This window comes from Pseudophryne corroboree, chromosome 3 (assembly GCF_028390025.1).
Source record: "Pseudophryne corroboree isolate aPseCor3 chromosome 3, aPseCor3.hap2, whole genome shotgun sequence".
In the NCBI taxonomy this organism is placed as follows: domain Eukaryota; kingdom Metazoa; phylum Chordata; class Amphibia; order Anura; family Myobatrachidae; genus Pseudophryne; species Pseudophryne corroboree.
Window position 1 is genome coordinate 51,120,791 of NC_086446.1, and position 22,464 is coordinate 51,143,254.

Consider the following 22,464-nt stretch of genomic DNA (forward strand, 5'->3'; position numbering starts at 1 on the left):
AGTGGCACCTGGCAAGGAGGGGGCACCGTCCGGCAGTGCCATCCATGGCCAGGGGGTAGAACCAAGTAGAATTGTCAGACTTGGTAACTGTATGTTAGTGCCGGCACCAGTGTCCGGCAGCAGCGCACTGCACCTCACTTGTAATCAGACTCAACATAAACTACAGCTCCAAGCAGCTCTAGGGCTGCTAGGAGCTGTAGTTTACTTTAAGTCTGATTGATCACTAGTGCGGTTCTGTGCCGCTGTACACTTGTGCCGGCAGTGACAGTCACCAGTCAGAGCTGGATTATGGTTAGTTGGGGGGGGGGGGGGGGGTCGAGGCACAGGACTGCACTGCCCTGCATTGGGCTATGGCAGTGGACGAAGTTGAAGCACGGGGGTGAGGCTACACGGCACTCACTGCCAGGCAGCGCAGCAGCATGGAGAAGAGGGAGAGAGGACAACAAGCTACTAAAGTATATGCGGTCAGCGTACCCTGTCTGTAATGTGGGGGAGACACTATATAGTCTGTCTGTGACTGAATTTATGTATGTGTGCAACTATGTATATATGTATGTTTGTGTGTGTAAGTATCTACTGTATTTGTGTGTGTGACCATGTATGTGAATAAGTGTGTAGCTAGAGTATGTACAGTATGTATGTGACTGTATTTGTGTATACTGTATGTGTGACTGTACTGTATATCATATGTATTTGTTTTGTGTGAGACTATGTATGTAAGTGTATATGTGCGCCTATGGGCAGTATCAGATATACTAATGGCAAATGTGGTTTGAACGCATTCCTCATATAAAATTACTAATACATTTATTAGCACTGGTCCACATTTCCATTCCCCATATGCCCTGTATAGAAGGTGTTTTCTATCGGGGTACTACTGTGTGGCATTACATAAATAAGAGACACTACTGTGTGTTGTAATGCGAGTATTGGACACTACTGTGCAGTGTAATGTGCTACTGAGTGGCATAATTTGAATTGGTGGTACTGTTGTGTGGTCATTCCCCTTCCCCACAAGGCCACATTCCTTTTTTGACATGCCTTCCTTATTTCAAATGTGTGTGTGCGCACTTGAGAAGGAAGGGGGGGGGGGGGGGGGGATGACTTTGCCAGGGGCGATCGGACCCCTAGATACACCCCTGCTCATTCACCAGTTAAACACAATATTTGTGTAACCAAAGCCCCCAGCACCTCCTGTCCCCAACTCCCAACCTCTGAATCCTACCTCCAGTATCTCACCTGACTCCTGCAACCATGTATAATGCCCACATGTATATACTGCAGCCCCTGTGTATGTCCCTTCTCTTTACTTACCTCCTAACATGACCCTCTCCAGGAGGGACATAATGCTCTTCTCCTGGACGTTCCTCTTAATTTAAGATTGGCATCACTTGTGTTAAAACACCTTTCTTATCTGTTAACCTGTTCAAAACAGGTTCTGGCAATCATAAATTAAGTCCAGAAGCAGAGCATTTTGTCCCTCCTGGAGAGGTATGATTTTAGATGTCTTACGTATTACATACATAGGACAGTGTATGGATGGCCCTACTGCCACATATAACAGGTTACTTTGATCGTTTGGCCCTGTATATGTCTGATGTTTAACATACACTGCACTTTGAAGCAGACTTTAACTTGTTACATGGTAATGTCATTCATGGGCTGGCTACACTTACCATAAAATCAAGCATTTAGAAAACCCCTCTAGAAATCCTGCATTTGTCTCTAAACCATTAATATCAAACACGGGAAAGCCGATAAGGAATATATAATTTTATTTACATACATAAAGACATACACTTTGCAAACAATTGAGTGGTTATTTGTTCTGAACTATTCGAAGCTTTCTATGTATTCAAGCTACACAGCAGAACTGACCTGTCATTAGTCCAGTGTTTGAGGACAAACAATAGTAAAAAGAATCATAATAAAAAGATAACATTGATTATTGCCAACCTATTTTTCAACATAATATTTTAAATTCTGATTGGCTGGAATGTTTTCTGCAGCTAGGAGGAGAATACCAAATTTGGTTGTGTATGTTGGGATCACATTAAATTCTGTACTGGATTTCCACATTAATTTGGAATATGTCCGAGTGTGGCATGTACAGGATGGATTGATACACCATGACTTGCCTTCTGTATCCTTATAAAAATAGAGGTCATGACAGTTCTTTTTATTTTTTTGCATTTTTCTGCCTTTTTTGGCACCTATCTGTTCTCCATGGAAGTCACATATTGCTTCCCCTTTAAGGAAAGCCCTCTTAGACTTCACTTTCTTTCTTCCACTTTCTTTATCTGTGGTAGTTTTCAGCCCTTTCCAATTCTGCAAGCGGATATGTTTTTTCAAATCCTTGCAGTGTTTCCAACACTGAAATGGCCTGGGCTTCCATGTTTCCACAAGAAGTTTTACCTCATTTACACTAAATTTCCATTTTTTTTTTTTTATGTACTTTGTTAACTTGACAATTGATGGGCGCTGTGCTGGGAATGCCCCTGTTGGATAATAAAAAAATAAAATAATTTGCACAAGTTTCTTCTAGATACTTTAAAAAAAAGTAAACAAACATCTAAATCAAAGTTTTCTAATTTTTTTTTCATGAGCATATAACTATTTTATATAAATATTAGTGGATGTGCAATGAGATGTTGGCAATGTTGATGCTTATCGCATACAAATTTAATAATGGCCCTCATTTAGCAACCGTCTAGTAACCGCACCTGTCCCAACCACTGCTACAAAAAGGGTCCGTAACCACTCCATAAATGCCAAATGCTGTCAATCTTGTGATTGAATAATGAATATTTGCGAACGTGCAATGCAAAGCGAGTGTGCAGATTGCCGAACAGTGGCTGTTTGGTCGTTTATAAAAAGAGCAACCCTAAAAGGGGGTTACCCAGAGAGATCCATGCTTAAAATCTAAGCAATCTGACCAGATTGCTTAGATTTTTCGCACAGATCACTCGTGTGTATCCCCCTCAGCGATAACGATGTGCAGCCCTGAACGTCGCTATCGCCAGTGCTAGATTGGCCTGCATGCAGGCTCAATCTAGCACGTCACCCATTTCACCCGCTGGGTGAAATGAGCAGCTCCCCATCCTCCCCTGCATCGCTCAGCGCACCTCTCCCGTGTATAGGGCCCTTTACTGAATGAGGGCCTTTTGTGAAGATAGCCCTTTATATCAATCTGCAATTGTTACCGAATGAGGACCAGTTATACTTACTGATTATATTCTTTACTCTCTTCTTATAGTGTCGATCTTTCCTTTCTTTTTTACAGTGATGCCAATGTGACAATGATTGGTCTTGAAGTTCTTCCCTGCTTGAAAAAATAAGACGTACAATACATATGATTGAAAAAAAAAAAGAAAAAAAGAAATTATAACAGATACAAGGCTTCAGAAAATACAGGATACAATAGTGAAGGCATGGAGAATGAACTGATGTAATGAAATAAGGAATTCACCCTGAACTTTTTTGTGTGTCCACTCCTTCACTCTTATATCCAAGCTGGGTGACCAGTCTTGAGCCAAGACATATGTTATGTAATGTCTTTTCCCTATAATGTCGATCTGCTGTCAAGTTGGTATGTCCCAGATATTTGGCAAAGAGACTCTTCTGAACATCAGAGTACTGAGATAAAATCCAAGTTTCACATGCCCTCCGTACCATCTGGCTTGTAATATTTTGCAGTCTATGCCTAGAAAGTGTTATAGGAAAAATATATTTAGGTTACAAAAACTTAATATTTATCTATTGTCAAGTTTGTTTACTGCCTTCATAACTACAGGACATGCTGCCATATGTGTTGTGTGTGGGCAGATAATGGGTGGCAATGTGAAGGTATGTGATCAGTATCTGTTGACAAACTCAGTACGTTATTGTGTCTAGTATCTAGTGCACTAAAAATAGGCAGGTGTATAATATTACACAAAATTAATCTAGATTATATTTTACAGTTAAATTACACCATAAATATTACAATTAACTGCATAGTTACTATATTTGGGCCACCATAAATGTGTATAACTTACCAGACTACTTACTTTACATGAAAGTGACGAAGGTCGTTAGAAACTTTATATATTTTATTTCCCGATGTTGATATAAAAAATGCTTCTTGGGGATTATCTTCTTTTACTAATGAAGGCCGTACCACATCAAAATAAGTTTTGAACCACTAGGGGGGAAATAAAATAAAAAAATATTATATTATAATATATTAAATATATTATATTATATTAAATATATTATATTAAATAGAAATAATGGTGTTAATATTCATTAATATTTTAATTTTCTTTTAAAGCTCATATTCTATCATTTTGATCTAAAATCTATCCTCGTGTATCAATGCCTATTTCCCTATAGGCTGTAAGCTTGTGAGCAGGGCCCTCCTACCTCTACGTCAATCTGTTAGTACCCAGTTTTGTTTTATCACTGTTTCCAACTGTAAAACACAATGATACATACATACCATTTCTTCTTCTTCTGTGAGCGCAAACGTCTCCACTTGATTTGCAGCAGTTTTATGGTTTTTAACTCCTATGATAACAAGGATTTCGGAAATACATTCTGATGTGAAGGTGTGACGAACCCTTTCATGCCATTCCTCAACCTGAGAACATGAGGATTCAATATCAACATTAAATATCACATTTATACTTTATATTTAACATTAATATTGTAAGTTTCAATAATCAATATCAAATATTGCTTACAGTCATATTAGCAACCACTCCAGGTCTTTGGAGGTGTTTCAAGATAAGTAATGCCTCTAGATAGTACAGAATACAGATCTTATCTTTGACCAACAGTTTATCACCGATATCAGCCCTGTAGATGCAATTCAGGAAATCTGGTTTTGCAACATCTAGTAGCTGATTACAATCCAGTGGCTGCAATGGATCTTTTGTCAATCTTTTGTACCTGCAGATCATATGATTAAAAGGTTGATTAAAAAATGATTGAAGTAAAATGAAAGATCACAAATTAATATAAAGTCCAATCTCAACCGGTACAAGTTCAAAAAGGTACAAATGGAGGAGATCATAGTAACTGACATGACATTCAAATTGGTTGATCTTACTTTTTGATGACCTTTTCCCTCGATACACCTTTACACAGTTTTTTCTGAATTGCATTGATTACTTTAAGAAAATGTCTGCAGGCTTGAAATAGCTGTGGATCAGTTGCTCCAAGATTGGTGGCTGTTGTCTGATATTGTATAAATCTCCGTATACTTTTTAAATAATTAAATTGTGTTTGGCTACAGAGACCTGTTTCTCCAAGCTTTGTGAAGTAGAGATTAGTTTTTTCTATGTTCTCCACAAACTCCATGGAAGCTTTTTGTGGGTCCATGAAATACAAATACCGTGCAACATTTTCCACCTGTATATAAAGCAAAGGGGAGAATTAAGTTTGGCAAAATAGTCAGCTGACTTTATTAGATGAGTAATACTGTACTACAATGGTATGAGAATCAAATTGTTACTGACTGCAAGACATGCTGTTTATATAAAAATAAAAAACACACACAAACACATTGTTTCCTTGCAAATGGGTAAAGACCTTGGGAGCCACGGAGGCAAAATATTTGCCTTAATATATTACCTAAGGGCAGTAACACATCAGGGTGATAACAGTGGAGATTGGCTTTACATGTTACCCCATGTAATTGGAAATGGAAAGTATATGCAGGAAAAAAAAAAAAAAAGGCATTACCTCTTGTTTGCTGTTGCACACTTCCAATGTCTTCACCAAATAATTCCTGAAACCCTTTATTAATGGTGTACGCATAGAATGCTTGGAATACATTCCAGCTGTGTGCATATTCTTCCGCACTGTCACAGTCCATTTGGGTCTGCAGTGGTTTTACAGAACACATGGTCAGAAAATGTCCAAACATTAAGTAAGGGGTGTATCTAGAGAGGATGGGACCCATGTGCAGTCTCTGCGTGCGGGCCCCCTCCTCTCTCATCCCATAGCCGGCAGCTCTGTCTGAGCGCTAGAGACTGGTGGGTGGTATTCATGTGACCGCTGGTCAGCTGACTGACAGTCACATGACCTCCTCCACGAGCCCAGCAGCTCACTTTCCCGATGGTTGGCATGCTTACCAACAGTGACTATTTCCACTCGTGGGTGTCCACGACACCCATAGAGTGGGAATAGAACCTGTGGCGACCGCAGGTCGCCACCGAGCCCGCAAGGGGCTTGCTGCACTCGACCCTCCCCGCCAGGATCCCGGCGTCGGTATGCTGCCAGGATCCCGGCGTTGGAAAGCTGACCGGCGGTCAGCCATACTACACCCAGACTGGCACAGTGCCAGAGTCTACAACTCATGCACAAGTCTCCAAAATATTGCAGTGGCCAATTTTAAGAGACCTGTGCATGTGCTGTAGACTGGCACTGTGCCAGAGTCTCTAGTGCTGCTGCCAGCTACGGACTTGTGGGAGGAGGGGACCCACATCTGGGACACCAGAAAAAGGTAAGCATTTAGAAGAAATGGGTGCAGTGTGTGCCCCCTCTGGAACCAGGGGCCCATGTGCAGTGCACACACTGCACCCATTATAGATATGCCAGTGCAGTAAGTGTAGAAAGTTGTACAAACCATCTCATACATTAGTTGTTTAAATATTACAAAGTTTTATTGTAAGGACATTACAGTAGAAACAGTAATATAACAATTAAGCCAAATATAATACATACGTCTTGTAAAAAAAAGTTTTCCCTATAATGTCTGCTTTGTTACACATTTATGTGGGATTGAATTGGATTTCCCCTCAGACTATCCACCTCCCTACAGAACATAAAATGGGCTCATAAAATATACAAGATAAAACCATGAACAATTTTGCCTACTGCTGCCTCTAAAGAAACAGATCTTTTCTCCAGGGTAATTGGCTGAAAGGGAAACATTCTTCAAAAGGGAGATAAGAATTAGAACAAGGACATACAGTGAGACTGGAGGGGGGGTTCAGGGGAAATAAGAAACAATTACTTCACAGGAAGGGTAGTGGATAAGTGGAATAGCCTCTCATCAGAGGTGGTAGAGGCCAAGACTGTAGAGCAATTTAAAACATGCATGGGATAGGCATATGAATAGCCTTACAAAGAATTAAAGGTTCAAAGAGGGTTGAAAAATATATTATAATAATATATATATAAATTTTATATTATATATACATACACATATACACACACACACACACACACACACACACACACATACACACACACAGGCCATACACTAATACACCTCAAAATGCCTAGTTTTTACACAGAAAATATATAAATAAACCATAAAAACACAAATACATTTCAGTGTACTCTTTCCATACAAGAAACCAGACACATTAATTTGAAGAAAATGTACATTTACAGAGCTGTAAATACTTACTTTCTTTTCTTGTTCCCCATGATGAAAATGAAACTTGTACATGTTTTCAGAGAGCTATAAGGTGCTTGAAAGAATGCACCCATCCCCCTAGAACCAAAAGATAAAAAAAAAAAAAAAACTACTTTCTCTTCCTTAGTCTTTATTGGGGCTTATTTAGCAGTGATTGCATTTGCAATGAGATCTGGGTACTATATTAGCATCCAGATTGCATTGCAATATGCAATCATCCTTGGTAAAATTTAATAATAAAAAAAAACATAAGGATCGTTTGATAAATTGGCCCCCTTTCTATACTGTAATACACACCTATGTAATGCCTGATATGAATTATACTGTATATTATCCATTATATACCTCATAGAAATTCAGGTGAGTGGCAGTCAGCAGACCGACGGTCACATGACCTCTCCAAAAATCCCACCCCCTCACTATCTCGATGGTTGGCATGCTGACCAACAGGTACTATTTCCACAAACCCATAGAGTCAGACTAGAACCTGTGGCGACCACAGGTTGCCACTGAGCCTGCAGCATGACGAGTGCAGCAAGCCAGGGCCGATGCAAGGTATCTATGCACCCTAGGCAAAGCTTCAACCCGGTGCCCCCTGCAGGAGGTGCATCAGGGCTATTAGGAGCAGCCATGGGGGTGCCCCTCGGGAGCCATAGTTACATCCACATCCTATGTGCCTTCACATGACTTGTTACTCATGTCGGCGCAGAGGAAGCACTGAGACACTATGTGGTACAGCCTGATAGTGGTAGCTACACTTGATTAGACCCACAGCAGCAGCCAACGCGGTGTAAAAGGAGGAGGCCGCATACAGAGACAGCCTTCAGTTTTTTGCTAGATGAATTCAGTGGCGCCCCCCAGGAGCTGGCACCCCTAGGCAGCCGCCTAAAGCTGCCTAATGGTAGAGCCGGCCCTGCAGCAAGCCCGCAAAGGGCTTGCTGCACTCGCCCCTCCCTGCCAGTATCCTGATGTCCAAGCTAACCGGCAGTCAGGAGATCAGTCAGCCAAACCATACACTAATATAAAACAGCAATATAATCCCCGATTGCATTATACTGCACTGTATATCCATGTTATGCCTGAAACACTTCAATAAACAGCAATCCGAAGTGTTGTTATTTTGGTGCAAGTATCTCATGCACTGGGATCCTGACTGCTAGGATATTGAATGTATACACTCAGACATGATATTGGATTGCAAGAGCACCTGCGATTTTAAATCTCTTCAGGAACAAAATCCTTCTACAGAAAACATGGTCAGAAAGTGTCCAAACATTAAGTATAGAAAGTTGAACAAACTAGGTCTCACTCATTAGTTGAATAAATATAAAAAAAAAAAAAAGTTTTATTGTAAGGAAATGACAGTAGAAACTGTAATATAACAATTAATCCAAATACATATGTCTTGTAGAGTTCTCTTCCTATAATGTCTATCTGCTTTGCTACACATTTATGTTGGATTGTATATACAAGAAAAACCATAAACAATTTTGTCAACTGCTGTCTCCACACAAACAATGTATTGGTAGGGTAATTGGCTGAAAGGTGTCAACTCAGTCACAGTTAAGAGCAGACTGATTGGGTTACACAGAGCTAATTTACAAATAAAATTGAATCTGGAATTTGTTCTATTGAAGAAAAAGCAGATAGTCAAGGGTAGAACTTAAAGCATAGATGTCAAAAAAACTTTACATTTTAAAGTGTCTAATTTTTGCCACCAGAAGTAAAGGTGTTTTACTGTATAAGTGATTGAAAAACACTACTACAATTAGCATCAAGGTACAGATGGGCCCAGTCTTATCTTAAATATTCAAAAGAGGCAGACACACAGGAGTCTGACCTATCTTACATACTGAACAAAAAAACACCGTTCACACTGATTTTCTAGGTTGGGATAATAAGACCTTACAGAAAATATTTTGCTGAAAAAAGTTCCAGCAATGTCTAGTAAAACTCTAGTAAAATGTTACTAGCACATTTTCTTATTTTGCTCATTTGGATATGTACCTTTAACAGACACTGTGGATCCTTTGTGATGCCATATAACTACCCTGGAAATTGCAAGTTTTGATCGGAACGGTGCAGAAAAGATTGCAAGGTGAGGCACTGCATCTCCTGCCATAAATTTTACTGCAGAGATTTGACTCTAAAAATTATTAGAATACAAAAGATATTTCAAAACATTCTCTATTTTACATATTCTTTACACAGTGGAAACTCTGGTGCATATGTTAGTATGACAGGAAAGGCTCTGCCTCACCCCACCGCATATCACCAAGTACACACCAGACAATTTGGGGGCATGCTGACACCTTTTTGGGAGAGTTATGAAGCCAGGATTTGATGGATCTGCGGAGGCCGGCTTGCACATCTCCATGGATCACACAGCCAGCCAATGGTGATGCAGGTAATCTGATGCTGTCTCGTAGGATTCAGCATGAAATGTCTTTCCATATATCAGGTTTTAAAAATAGCTTTACATAAAGACCTACCTCTCCAACCCCGTTTAGATTCTCCTGGTCTAATTGGTCAGGTTCTTGTAGGTTTGTGCAAATAGAGTTGGGCACTGACAAAGATGCAACTTACTAGTTCAGTTGCATGGTTCAGCAGGAAACACTTGAGGAACTGATTAGATAAAAACCCAATCCACTTCTCCACAAAGTGCTCAATCATTGTTAGATGCCCCATGACCTCAGGCTATTCCTATATAGCTGGACAATTTGTCAATAGAGTTCAACCTGTTAGTGATTTCCTACACTGTAATATTTAAGATTAGTTATAGCTGTGATGAATTTGTAGCCGTTAGGTCTATTCCTCTTCTATTTTTTTTTTTTACTATAATGCACAGTTTACCCACCGTAACACTGTATAGAGTTGTCCATTAGGAAATTATCTAGCCTATTCTTAAAATCAATTTTAGAGTCTGCTATTACTACTCTCAGGTAGGAAATTCCAGATGTGTTGTCCTTAAACTGTTAAAAGATAAGAAAAATTAAAAACCAGTAAACCCCACCCAAAGCATTCAGCCATGCCAAGTCTGCTCATATCCCTCCAAAAGATAACTTAATATCATAATTAAATAGAAGTTCTTCCTCAGATCAGGTCTTCTGTGGCCACCAGTAATAACAGAAGTTGCCCTATCAGAAAGTAGAAAACACAAGTGCTTAATGTTAGAAGAAAATTAATAATTTAAAGAAAATGCCTCTTTTGTCATGTTTTATATTAGTTGCTGTGGTTTTCATTTGGCTGATATGTTCCTCATTCTCAGGATATCCTTGACCAATGATTGTTTGGGTGTCGACAACTTGCCTTCTCTGGATCCCTCGCCTGGAAATTTCCTGTAGAAAAAATAAATAAAACCACCTGAAGTAGATTTAAGAGCATGACTATAAAACACAGTACAAACACAGATAAAACTCTACAGGTGTGAAAAAAAAATACATAAAGTGATTTGCGCTATTTTGATGTATAATGTAGAATTAGTTACCAATGATAGCTTCCATTTGGGTCTGTTGTCCACAACTTGGATGTTCTGAAATCATTATGGGCCATATTCCTTATGGTGAAATAACTGGATGGGATATACTCCAGCAAATAGCAAATGCAGTCAGCAGCTGAGATAGAGCAGGCATTGGCTGATATGTTTCTCTCAGGATATCCTTGTCCATATCCAGTCATTGGTCAACTTGCCTTCTCTGGAGCCCTTGCCTGGAAACTTCCTGTAGAATTTAAAAAACAAAAAACACCTGAAGAAAATTGAAGAGCACGACTATAAAACACAGTACAAAACACAGACAATACTCTACAGGTGTGAAAAAATAAATTCATAAAGTGAATTGGTCTATTTTGATGTATAATGTAGAATTTGTTACCAATGATAACTTCCATTCCCAACATGGGCTTGTGTGGAGTTTGTATATTCTCCCTGTACTTGCATGGTTTTCCTCCGGGTACTCCGGATTCCTCCCACAAACCAAGAATATACTGGTAGGTTATTTGGTTTCCCCCCCCCACCAAAAAAAAAAACCCTAACATGAGTGTGTGCGTGTACATGTGGGAGGGAATATGGATTGTATTATTCTATTTAATTATACAGGTTGAGTATCCCTTATCCAAAATGCTTGGGACCGGAGGTATTTTGGATATCGGATTTTTCCGTATTTTGGAATAATTAGATACCATAATGAGATATCATGGTGATGAGACCTAAATCTAAGCACATAATGCATTTATGTTACATATACACCTTATACAGACAGCCTGAGGTCATTTTAGCCAATATTTTTTATAACTTTGTGCATTAAACAAAGTGTGTGTATATTCACACAATTCATTTATGTTTCATATACACCTTATATACACAGCCTGAAGGTCATTTAATACAATATTATTAATACCTTTGTGTATTAAACAAAGTTTGTGTACATTGAGCCATCAGAAAACAAAGGTTTCACTATCTCACGCTCATTCAAAAAAGTCCGTATTTCGGAATATTCCGTATTTCGGAATATTTGGATATGGGATACTCAACCTGTATTAAATTTCTAGTGCATTTCCACCTAATATATAGTATTTACCTTGACAATTGCTGAGCTTGTTCCTCAGATGCAATGGTTGTTTACCATACAGGATTCAGTCACCAGATTGAATAATTTAAAACCTTTCCATGTTGGTTTCTTTGCTTCCCACATACCTTGCAAATATCCTCATCATCAGCTGTTTACCAAGATGACACAGGTTTCCATGACAGAACATTTTCTGGCTTGTCACAGGTGTCAGATTTAATTTAGAAAATATTGAAATATGGGAAATGCTAACTAGTATGAATACAATAAGTTGCTTATCCCAGATGATAAACTCACTCCCATTTATGAAATTCAATCAATATACTGTAGTTCTGTTACATACAAGTCCTCTTCACCCACCTTTGGTGGAATCTTGCCAAGTCATTGGAAACATTTCACCTGTTGAAATTAACTATATACTGTCCTGTGCATTGTTTGGGAAGAACATGGGCCCAATTTTCTGGAAATAGACATAACTGAAAGGAAAAAAAAAATCTTTTCAGTCACAATTCTTAATTAAATATTAAAAGGATAAATTCCTAAAGTAGAAACTAGTAAAGAGGATGACACAGGATACAGAGTGCTGGGGATGAAGGGGAGACTTGAGTCTTACTTATTCAAAATTATCTCCTATGAGACATCTTTTTTACGGATGGTTCAATGGAAGAGGTAGTTGATCTTTTGAAAGACTAAATCAAAGGCATCCTACTGGGACTTATCAGAATTGGCTTTATGCCTTTTTGGCACTTATATTCTCCATGGCAGTCAAATAACTCCACCTTTCTGGACAGCTCTCTTGGTCTTTACTTTATTCCATGTGTGGACGCAATTCATGACATCTGGTTTTGCCACTTGTCTCGGTGCTGCTCTGCCATATAAAACTTGTTGAGACTTATAATTAGCCACTGTCTGGTGTGCCTGTCCCATTTCTTTAAGTTTCTTAAAGTAATCCATTGTTTTTTCCATGTCCTGTACAAAATCCAAGGATATAAGTATACATAGCATGCTGAAATAACTGTTCTGAGCCACTCTAATAATGAGAGGTCAAAACTTGGAGTTCACCTGGAGTGAGAAGGAAACAGAGGGCCCGATTCAGATAAGAATGGAGTTGCCGTCGCTGCTGCTTGCAATAGCACCAATATGGCGCTGCCTCCTGCTTACTCTAGTAATCCATGCTGCATCCTATGACACAGCATCAGATCACCAGCATCACCATTGGCTGGCTGCATAACCCATGGACTTGTGCAAGCCAGCCTCCACAGATCCAACAAATCCTGGCTTCATAGCTCCCCCAAAAAGGTGGCAGCATGCCTTCATTTCAGGAGCCAATTTTCTGCCCAAAGTGGTAGCAGACTGTCAGTCTGCATGAAATGAGCACAGCTTCCAGATAAAATACTATCAGTTTATCTTTAAGCTGCCGATCGGTTTTATTTTTCTGCTATGTCATTCCTGTCTTTGATTAGGATGCCCAACTTGTCTTTTAAAGTGCCTATACTCCTTCACTCTTTTGCTGTTTATGTATTTAATACATTTTAGGGTTTGTTTTACCTTGCCATTGGCTTTTCTATTTTAGATCCTCTGATCATTTAGTGTGTTTAAAAACCTATTTACCCCTATTCTCCTTTATTTATATGGTGCCACAAGGGTTCCACAGCACCCAATGACAGAGTACATATGCACATACTCAAAACTGGAAATCAGTGACTTACAGTTGAAGACAGATAGGACAAGTACAGTGTAAATAAACATAGCTATATCGGCAGATGACACAGAGATAACTATCAAGGTGGCTAAAAACTGCAGGAGTTGAGCAGTTGAGGATTATTAGAGTAAGAAAAGGATAAGCACATGAGGGAATAGGGCCCTGCTCATGAGAGCTTACATTCTAAAGGTGAGGGGCAAACAGACAGGGGTGCCAGATGGGGTAGACTGAGCATGGGACAGAGCATGATTTTGACAATTGGCTGTACCGTCTCTCACATTCACCGCAACTAACAATATCGCCGACACCAAAATCTTCCTGGTTAATCCTACCAGTAGCATACACTTGTCTCAAATATTAAGCCATGCACATGTAAGTACACAGCTGGTACAGTAAAACTGCAAATAGCGCCAAAGTGCTCCAGGTGTCCTAGTGAAGACCCAGTGTCTTCTACTCCATAGAAGAAACTAAAGATCCTGGAAGTCAGGTCAAAAAGTGGACGTCATTTTGACGGGGTTTCACTGCGAGCCATCCGACTCACAAGTTAGACTCCTTGGTCCGTGTTGGGTCGGGTGGGCCACCAACATCGCCGTGGAGCCCTGGTCCTCCTGCCTCAGCAGTGTGGTCAGGGACGCATTGAGGACAGTCCACCTGGGTAGGACCAGAAAAAAAAAAAACTTTGGATCAATAATACGTAAATAAACACAAGTAAAAATGACACAGAACTGTTGTAGGCGGTTGTCAGTTGTAGAAGGGTTTGCATAGACAGAAAGACAAAAGACAGACTTTCCTGGGACACTTATGGTTAGGTGTCATTGTTGGGACTTGCATATATTGCAATGGCTAATTAAGTGTTACTGCAAGTGACATTAAGCATAATCAGACACTGGTGCAAGTTTTTAAAACAGTTAAAACAGTTACTTAGGGGGCCTTACAAACATTAGCCTTAGGGCCCACAATAGGACTAGTTATGACTCTGCTCTTTGTAATCTACAATATAAAAAGCTAAAATTAGTCCTTCTGTCTTCCTATACAAATACACAGTATACAAGAGAGACTAATCAGACACTGGTGAAAATTTACTTAAAATAGAGTTACTCAAGAGCCCTTAGTGCAGGCATGTCCAAACTGCAGCCCTCCAGCTGTTGTGAAACTACACATCCAGCATGCCCTGACACAGCTTTAGCATTCTCTGACAGCAAAACTGTCAGGGCATGCTGGGATATGTAGTTTCACAACAGCTGGAGGGTCGCAGTTTGAACATGCCTGCCTTAGTGGATGTGCAATAATTGGGTGAGAATCAATGTTGAAGCTGGTCACAAAAGAAAAAATAAAATAATGTACTTTGCCAAACTTACTCTTTTCGGTCCTCTTCTTGTTCCGATGATCTATCCATTGTATTCTACTTGATGCCAATAGTATGGTGATCTGCATTTGCAGTCAACTTGTGTTGTTCTGTTTTACATTTACAGGGACCTCTTAGCAGGTTCTGCAAGTCATTTTTCTAGAGTCTCTATAGAGTTTCCGTCTTGTAGTCCTTCCCTGTTTGGAAACAGAACCAGGATGTATAATGCACATACTAAATAGTAATTTATATCATACAAGGCTTTGAAAATGACAGGATAAATATGGTGAAGGCATGGAGAATGAACTAATGTAATGAAATATATTTCACCTTGAACTGCTTTGTGTCTCAACCGATTTACACATATCCAAGCTGGGTGACCAGTCTTGAGCCAAGACATATTCTGTCATGTCTTTTCCCTATGATGTCGATCTACTGTCAAGTTGGTATGTGCTAGATGTTTGGTGAAGAGCCTCTTAACATCCGAAGAGTCTGCCAATGCCCAAGCTTCACATGTACGCCAAACCATCTGGCTTGTAATATTTTGCAGCTTATACCTGTGTATAGGTGTAATAGGAACACTATCTTAAGGTTTACAAATATTTTTACACACAAACACAGTGACAAATAATTGGCACAGAGTAACCAACCTTTTACACTCATCAAAACTCAGGAAATTTCCCATGTTATGCCTGAAATACTTTAATACACACCAATGTAATCACAGCATATTATCACTGTTACACCCATACTTGCCTGTGTGTGTAATGACGGGGTAAGGTAGGCGTGTGTGTGTGTGTGATGGCGGGGTAAGGTAGGCGTGTGTGTGTGTAATGGCGGGGTAAGGTAGGCGTGTGTGTGTGTGCAATGGCGGGGTAAGGTAGGCGTGTGTGTGTGTGCAATGGCGGGGTAAGGTAGGCGTGTGTGTGTGTGCAATGGCGGGGTAAGGTAGGCGTGTGTGTGTGTGCAATGGCGGGGTAAGGTAGGCGTGTGTTTGTGTGCAATGGCGGGGTAAGGTAGGCGTGCGTGTGTGTGTGTGCAATGGCGGGGTAAGGTAGGCGTGTGTGTGTGTGCAATGGCGGGGTAAGGTAGGCGTGTGTGTGTGTGCAATGGCGGGGTAAGGTAGGCGTGTGTGTGTGTGTGTGTGTGCAATGGCGGGGTAAGGTAGGCGTGTGTGTGTGTGCAATGGCGGGGTAAGGTAGGCGTGTGTGTGTGTGCAATGGCGGGGTAAGGTAGGCGTGTGTGTGTGTGCAATGGCGGGGTAAGGTAGGCGTGTGTGTGTGCAATGGCGGGGTAAGGTAGGCGTGTGTGTGTGCAATGGCGGGGTAAGGTAGGCGTGTGTGTGTGTGTGCAATGGCGGGGTAAGGTAGGCGTGTGTGTGTGCAATGGCGGGGTAAGGTAGGCGTGTGTGTGGGCAATGGCGGGGTAAGGTAGGCGTGTGTGTGTGCAATGGCGGGGTAAGGTAGGCGTGTGTGCAATGGCGGGGTAAGGTAGGCGTGTGTGCAATGGAGGGGTAAGGTAGGCGTGTGTGTAATGGTGGAGTAGGTAGGTGTGTGTGTAACGGTGGGGTGTGTAATGGAGGGGTAGGTAGGTGTACTGGAGGGGTAGGTGTGTGTGTGTAATGGTGGGGTAGGTGTGTGTGTGTGTAATGGTGGGGTAGGTGTGTGTGTGTAATGGTGGGGTAGGTGTGTGTGTGTAATGGTGGGGGAGGCGTGTGTAATGGTGGGGGAGGCGTGTGTAATGGTGGGGGAGGCGTGTGTAATGGTGGGGGTATTTTTTTTTTTCCGACACACACCTAATCCATATCACACACACACTGCTAGATACATCATCGCTTGGAAAGTGATAAAATGGTGAGTGAAAAAAGTGCCAGCCACTCAGCTCCTACCTGCCATGTCACAGGCTGTGTTTGAAAAATGGCAGGTAGGAGCTGAATGGCTGGCACTTTTTCACTCTCCTTTTTATCACTTTCCTAGCGATGATGCATCTAGCCCAGGGGTTCTCAAACTCGGTCCTCAGGACCTCACACAGTGCGTGTTTTGCAGGTAACCCAGCAAGTGCACAGGTGTATTAATTACTCACTGACACATTTTAAAAGGATCACAGATGGAGCTAAGTATTTTACTTGTGATTCTGTGAGGAGACCAGCAAAGCATGCACCGTGTGGGGTCCTGAGGACAGAGTTTGAGAACCTGTGATCTAGCCCATAATTCATTACATTATAAACAGCACCTCATCCAACATTTTACACAAAGCACCATATTACATAATACACCCCCCCCCCTATTACCATATATATTATTCAAAACCCCACTCCCCTCATATTACACCCAACACCATTTACAGCATAGGTCTGCAAACTCAGTCCTCATTACCCCACACAGTGCATGTTTTGCAGGTTACCCAGCAGGTGCACAGGTGTATTAATTACTTAGACATTTTAAAAGGTCTGCAGGTGGAGTTAATTATTTTACTTGAGATTCTGTGAGCAGACCTGCAAAACATGCACTGTGTGGAGTCCTGAGGACTGAGTTAATATACACACAGCAATATAATCCCTGAGCTGTATTATACTGTATATTATATACCTCATACACACACAACAATGTAATCACTGAGCTGTATTATATACCTCATACACACACAGCAATGTAATCACTGAGCTGTATTATACTGTATATTATATCCCTGTTATACCTCATACACTAATACACACACAGCAATGTAATCACTGTATTATATACCTCATACACACACAGCAATGTAATCACTGAGCTGTATTATACTGTATATTATATACCTCACACACGCAACAATGTAATCACTGAGCTGTATTATATTGTATATTATTTACCTGTTATACCTCATACACTAATACACACAGCAATGTAATCACTAAGCTGTATTATACTGTATATTATATCCCTGTTATACCTCATACACTAATGCACACAGCAATGTAATCACTAAGCTGTATTATACTGTATATTATATCCCTGTTATACCTCATACACTAATGCACACAGCAATGTAATCACTAAGCTGTATTATACTGTATATTATATCCCTGTTATACCTCATACACTGTAATATATACACATACAGCAATGTAATCACTGAGCTGTATTATATTGTATATTATATACCTCATACACACACAGCAATGTAATCACTGAGCTGTATTATACTGTATATTATATCCCTGTTATACCTCATACACTGCAATATATACACACACAGCAATGTAATCCCTGAGCTGTATTATACTGTATATTATATACCTCATACACACACAACAATGTAATCACTGAGCTGTATTATACTGTATATTATATCCCTGTTATACCTCATACACTAATACACACACAGCAATGTAATCACAGAGCTGTATTATATACCTCATACACACACAGCAATGTAATCACTGAGCTGTATTATACTGTATATTATATACCTCACACACACACGCAACAATGTAATCACTGAGCTGTATTATATTGTATATTATTTACCTGTTATACCTCATACACTAATACACACAGCAATGTAATCACTAAGCTGTATTATACTGTATATTATATCCCTGTTATACCTCATACACTAATACACACAGCAATGTAATCACTGAGCTGTATTATACTGTATATTATATCCCTGTTATACCTCATACACTAATACACACAGCAATATAATCCCTGAGCTGTATTATACTGTATATTATATCCCTGTTATACCTCATACACTAATACACACAGCAATGTAATCACTGAGCTGTATTATACTGTATATTATATCCCTGTTATACCTCATACACTAATACACACAGCAATATAATCCCTGAGCTGTATTATACTGTATATTATATACCTCATACACACACAACAATGTAATCACTGAGCTGTATTATACTGTATATTATATCCCTGTTATACCTCATACACTAATACACACACAGCAATGTAATCACTGTATTATATACCTCATACACACACAGCAATGTAATCACTGAGCTGTATTATATTGTATATTATATACCTCACACACACACACGCAACAATGTAATCACTGAGCTGTATTATATTGTATATTATTTACCTGTTATACCTCATACACTAATACACACAGCAATGTAATCACTAAGCTGTATTATACTGTATATTATATCCCTGTTATACCTCATACACTAATACACACAGCAATGTAATCACTAAGCTGTATTATACTGTATATTATATCCCTGTTATACCTCATACACTAATACACACACACACACACAGCAATGTAATCACTAAGCTGTATTATACTGTATATTATATCCCTGTTATACCTCATACACTAATGCACACAGCAATGTAATCACTAAGCTGTATTATACTGTATATTATATCCCTGTTATACCTCATACACTAATACACACAGCAATATAATCCCTGAGCTGTATTATACTGTATATTATATCCCTGTTATACCTCATACACTGTAATATATACACACACAGCAATGTAATCACTGAGCTGTATTATATTGTATATTATATACCTCATACACACACAGCAATGTAATCACTGAGCTGTATTATACTGTATATTATATCCCTGTTATACCTCATACACTAATACACACAGCAATATAATCCCTGAGCTGTATTATACTGTATATTATATACCTCATACACACACAACAATGTAATCACTGAGCTGTATTATATACCTCATACACACACAACAATGTAATCACTGAGCTGTATTATACTGTATATTATATCCCTGTTATACCTCATACACTGTAATATACACACACACACAGCAATGTCATCACTGATCTGTATTATACTGTATATTATATCCCTGTTATACCTCATACACTAATACACACAGCAATATAATCCCTGAGCTGTATTATACTGTATATTATATCCCTGTTATACCTCATACACTAATACACACATCAATGTAATCACTGAGCTGTATTATACTGTATATTATATCCCTGTTATACCTCATACACTGTAATACACACACACACAGCAATGTCATCACTGATCTGTATTATACTGTATATTATATCCCTGTTATACCTCATACACTGTAATATACACACACAGCAATGTCATCACTGATCTGTATTATACTGTATATTATATCCCTGTTATACCTCATACACTGTAATATACACACACAGCAATGTAATCACTGATCTGTATTATACTGTATATTATATCCCTGTTATACCTCATACACTGTAATATACACACACACAGCAATGTAATCACTGAGCTGTATTATACTGTATATTATATACCTCACACACACACACACACACACACACACACACACACACACACACACACACAACAATGTAATCACAGAGCTGTATTATATACCACTAATACACACAGCAATGTAATCACTAAGCTGTATTATACTGTATATTATATCCCTGTTATACCTCATACACTAATACACACAGCAATATAATCCCTGAGCTGTATTATACTGTATATTATATACCTCATACACACACAACAATATAATCCCTGAGCTGTATTATACTGTATATTATATACCTCATACACACACAACAATGTAATCACTAAGCTGTATTATACTGTATATTATATCCCTGTTATACCTCATACACTAATACACACATCAATGTCATCACTGAGGCTGTATTATCCATGTGATTTATCTGCTCTGATAGACCAGCAGACACTGCACACACCCTAAAGTTAAATTACTACTATTGCAGGATATGTAATTAGGACATGAAGTAAATAGAAGTTATATAGCATAAGAGTATTTGACTATCATGATCTGACCTGTGCACTTACCGCTCTTGTAAATTTGTCTCCTATTCCTCTTGTGTAAAACGTCTGGACTGTTAGCTAGAGATGGCTACTGACTCTCTGTCTCAACACAGTGACTGGAATCATAAGGAAGTATGAATGATTCGAGTCACTCACTGTTTCATGAGTCGAGACAGCAGCAGCAGCAGCTTCTCTCAGACAGAGGGAGGAAACTCTGTGTCCTGTGTCCTTCAGTCAGTGTGTTCTGCTGTCTTTAGTTGTGATTGGCCAGAGGCTATACCAGGTGACACCCAGTGGGAGGGGGGAGGGAGCAGTCACGACTCACCAGTCAGTGAGTGCTCTGCTGCTGTGCCTGATCCATGTCATGAATCATGATTCATCCTGAGTCTGCCAGTGAGGGAGACAGTTGTACACTGTGTAGACTCAGTGACTCAGTGAATGAATCTGATTCATGCAGCAGGAGGGTGCACTCCCATTCATATGCCCATGCAATCTGCAAAATTTGGGGACCCATTATCTTTAGGGGCCCAAGCTGGATCAAAATATATTTCTCTATCGTCCTAGTGGATGCTGGGGTTCCTGAAAGGACCATGGGGAATAGCGGCTCCGCAGGAGACAGGGCACAAAAAGTAAAGCTTTTTCCGATCAGGTGGTGTGCACTGGCTCCTCCCCCTATGACCCTCCTCCAGACTCCAGTTAGATTTTTGTGCCCGGCCGAGAAGGGTGCAATCTAGGTGGCTCTCCTAAAGAGCTGCTTAGAGAAAGTTTAGCTAGGTTTTTTTATTTTACAGTGATTCCTGCTGGCAACAGGATCACTGCAGCGAGGGACTGAGGGGAGAAGGAGTCAACTCACCTGCGTGCAGGATGGATTGGTTTCTTGGCTACTGGACATCAAGCTCCAGAGGGACGATCACAGGTACAGCCTGGATGGTCACCGGAGCCACGCCGCCGGCCCCCTTGCAGATGCTGAAATCAGAAGAGGTCCAGAATCGGCGGCTGAAGACTCCTGCAGTCTTCTAAAGGTAGCGCACAGCACTGCAGCTGTGCGCCATTTTCCTCTCAGCACACTTCACACGGCAGTCACTGAGGGTGCAGGGCGCTGGGAGGGGGGCGCCCTGGGAGGCAAATGAGTACCTATAAAGGCTAAAAATACCTCACATATAGCCCTAGAGGCTATATGGAGATATTTAACCCCTGCCTAATTTTTCTAAATAGCGGGAGACGAGCCCGCCGGAAAAGGGGCGGGGCCTATCTCCTCAGCACACGGCGCCATTTCCTCTCACAGCTCCGCTGGTCAGGACGGCTCCCAAGTCTCTCCCCTGCACTGCACTACAGAAACAGGGTAAAACAGAGAGGGGGGGGCACATTTATGGCGATATTTTGATATAACAAAGCAGCTATAAGGGAGCACTTATTATAAGGCTATCCCTGATATATATATAGCGCTTTTGGTGTGTGCTGGCAAACTCTCCCTCTGTCTCCCCAAAGGGCTAGTGGGTCCTGTCTTCGTTAGGAGCATTCCCTGTGTGTCTGCTGTGTGTCGGTACGTGTGTGTCGACATGTATGAGGACGATATTGGTGTGGAGGCGGAGCAATTGCCAAATATGAGGATGTCACCCCCTAGGGAGTCGA

General features: G+C 40.3%; 1 protein-coding gene across 3 annotated transcripts; it reads right to left on the reverse strand.

Moving 5' to 3' along the window:
* Positions 1 to 1,758: 1,758 nt before the first annotated feature.
* On the reverse strand, positions 1,759 to 21,247 carry LOC135054706 (uncharacterized). Of its 3 annotated transcripts, none has more exons than XM_063957989.1 (15): positions 20,857 to 21,085; positions 15,354 to 15,580; positions 15,037 to 15,220; positions 12,337 to 14,329; positions 10,899 to 11,130; positions 10,425 to 10,749; positions 7,403 to 7,489; positions 5,728 to 5,866; positions 5,093 to 5,394; positions 4,725 to 4,932; positions 4,481 to 4,621; positions 4,050 to 4,183; positions 3,470 to 3,703; positions 3,228 to 3,322; positions 1,759 to 2,498 (listed from the first exon to the last, which is right to left on the reverse strand). In XM_063957989.1, the coding sequence occupies exons 6-15, from the start codon at positions 10,454 to 10,456 to the stop codon at positions 1,957 to 1,959; spliced, it is 1,914 nt and encodes a 637-aa protein (XP_063814059.1). In that variant the 5' UTR covers positions 10,457 to 10,749; positions 10,899 to 11,130; positions 12,337 to 14,329; positions 15,037 to 15,220; positions 15,354 to 15,580; positions 20,857 to 21,085; the 3' UTR covers positions 1,759 to 1,956. The 3 variants fall into 3 exon arrangements, with proteins under 3 accessions (XP_063814059.1, XP_063814058.1, XP_063814057.1); XM_063957988.1 differs by having other exon boundaries at positions 10,899 to 12,452; positions 14,220 to 14,329; positions 20,857 to 21,084; XM_063957987.1 differs by having other exon boundaries at positions 10,899 to 14,329; positions 20,857 to 21,247.
* Between the last annotated feature and the right edge of the window lie 1,217 nt (positions 21,248 to 22,464).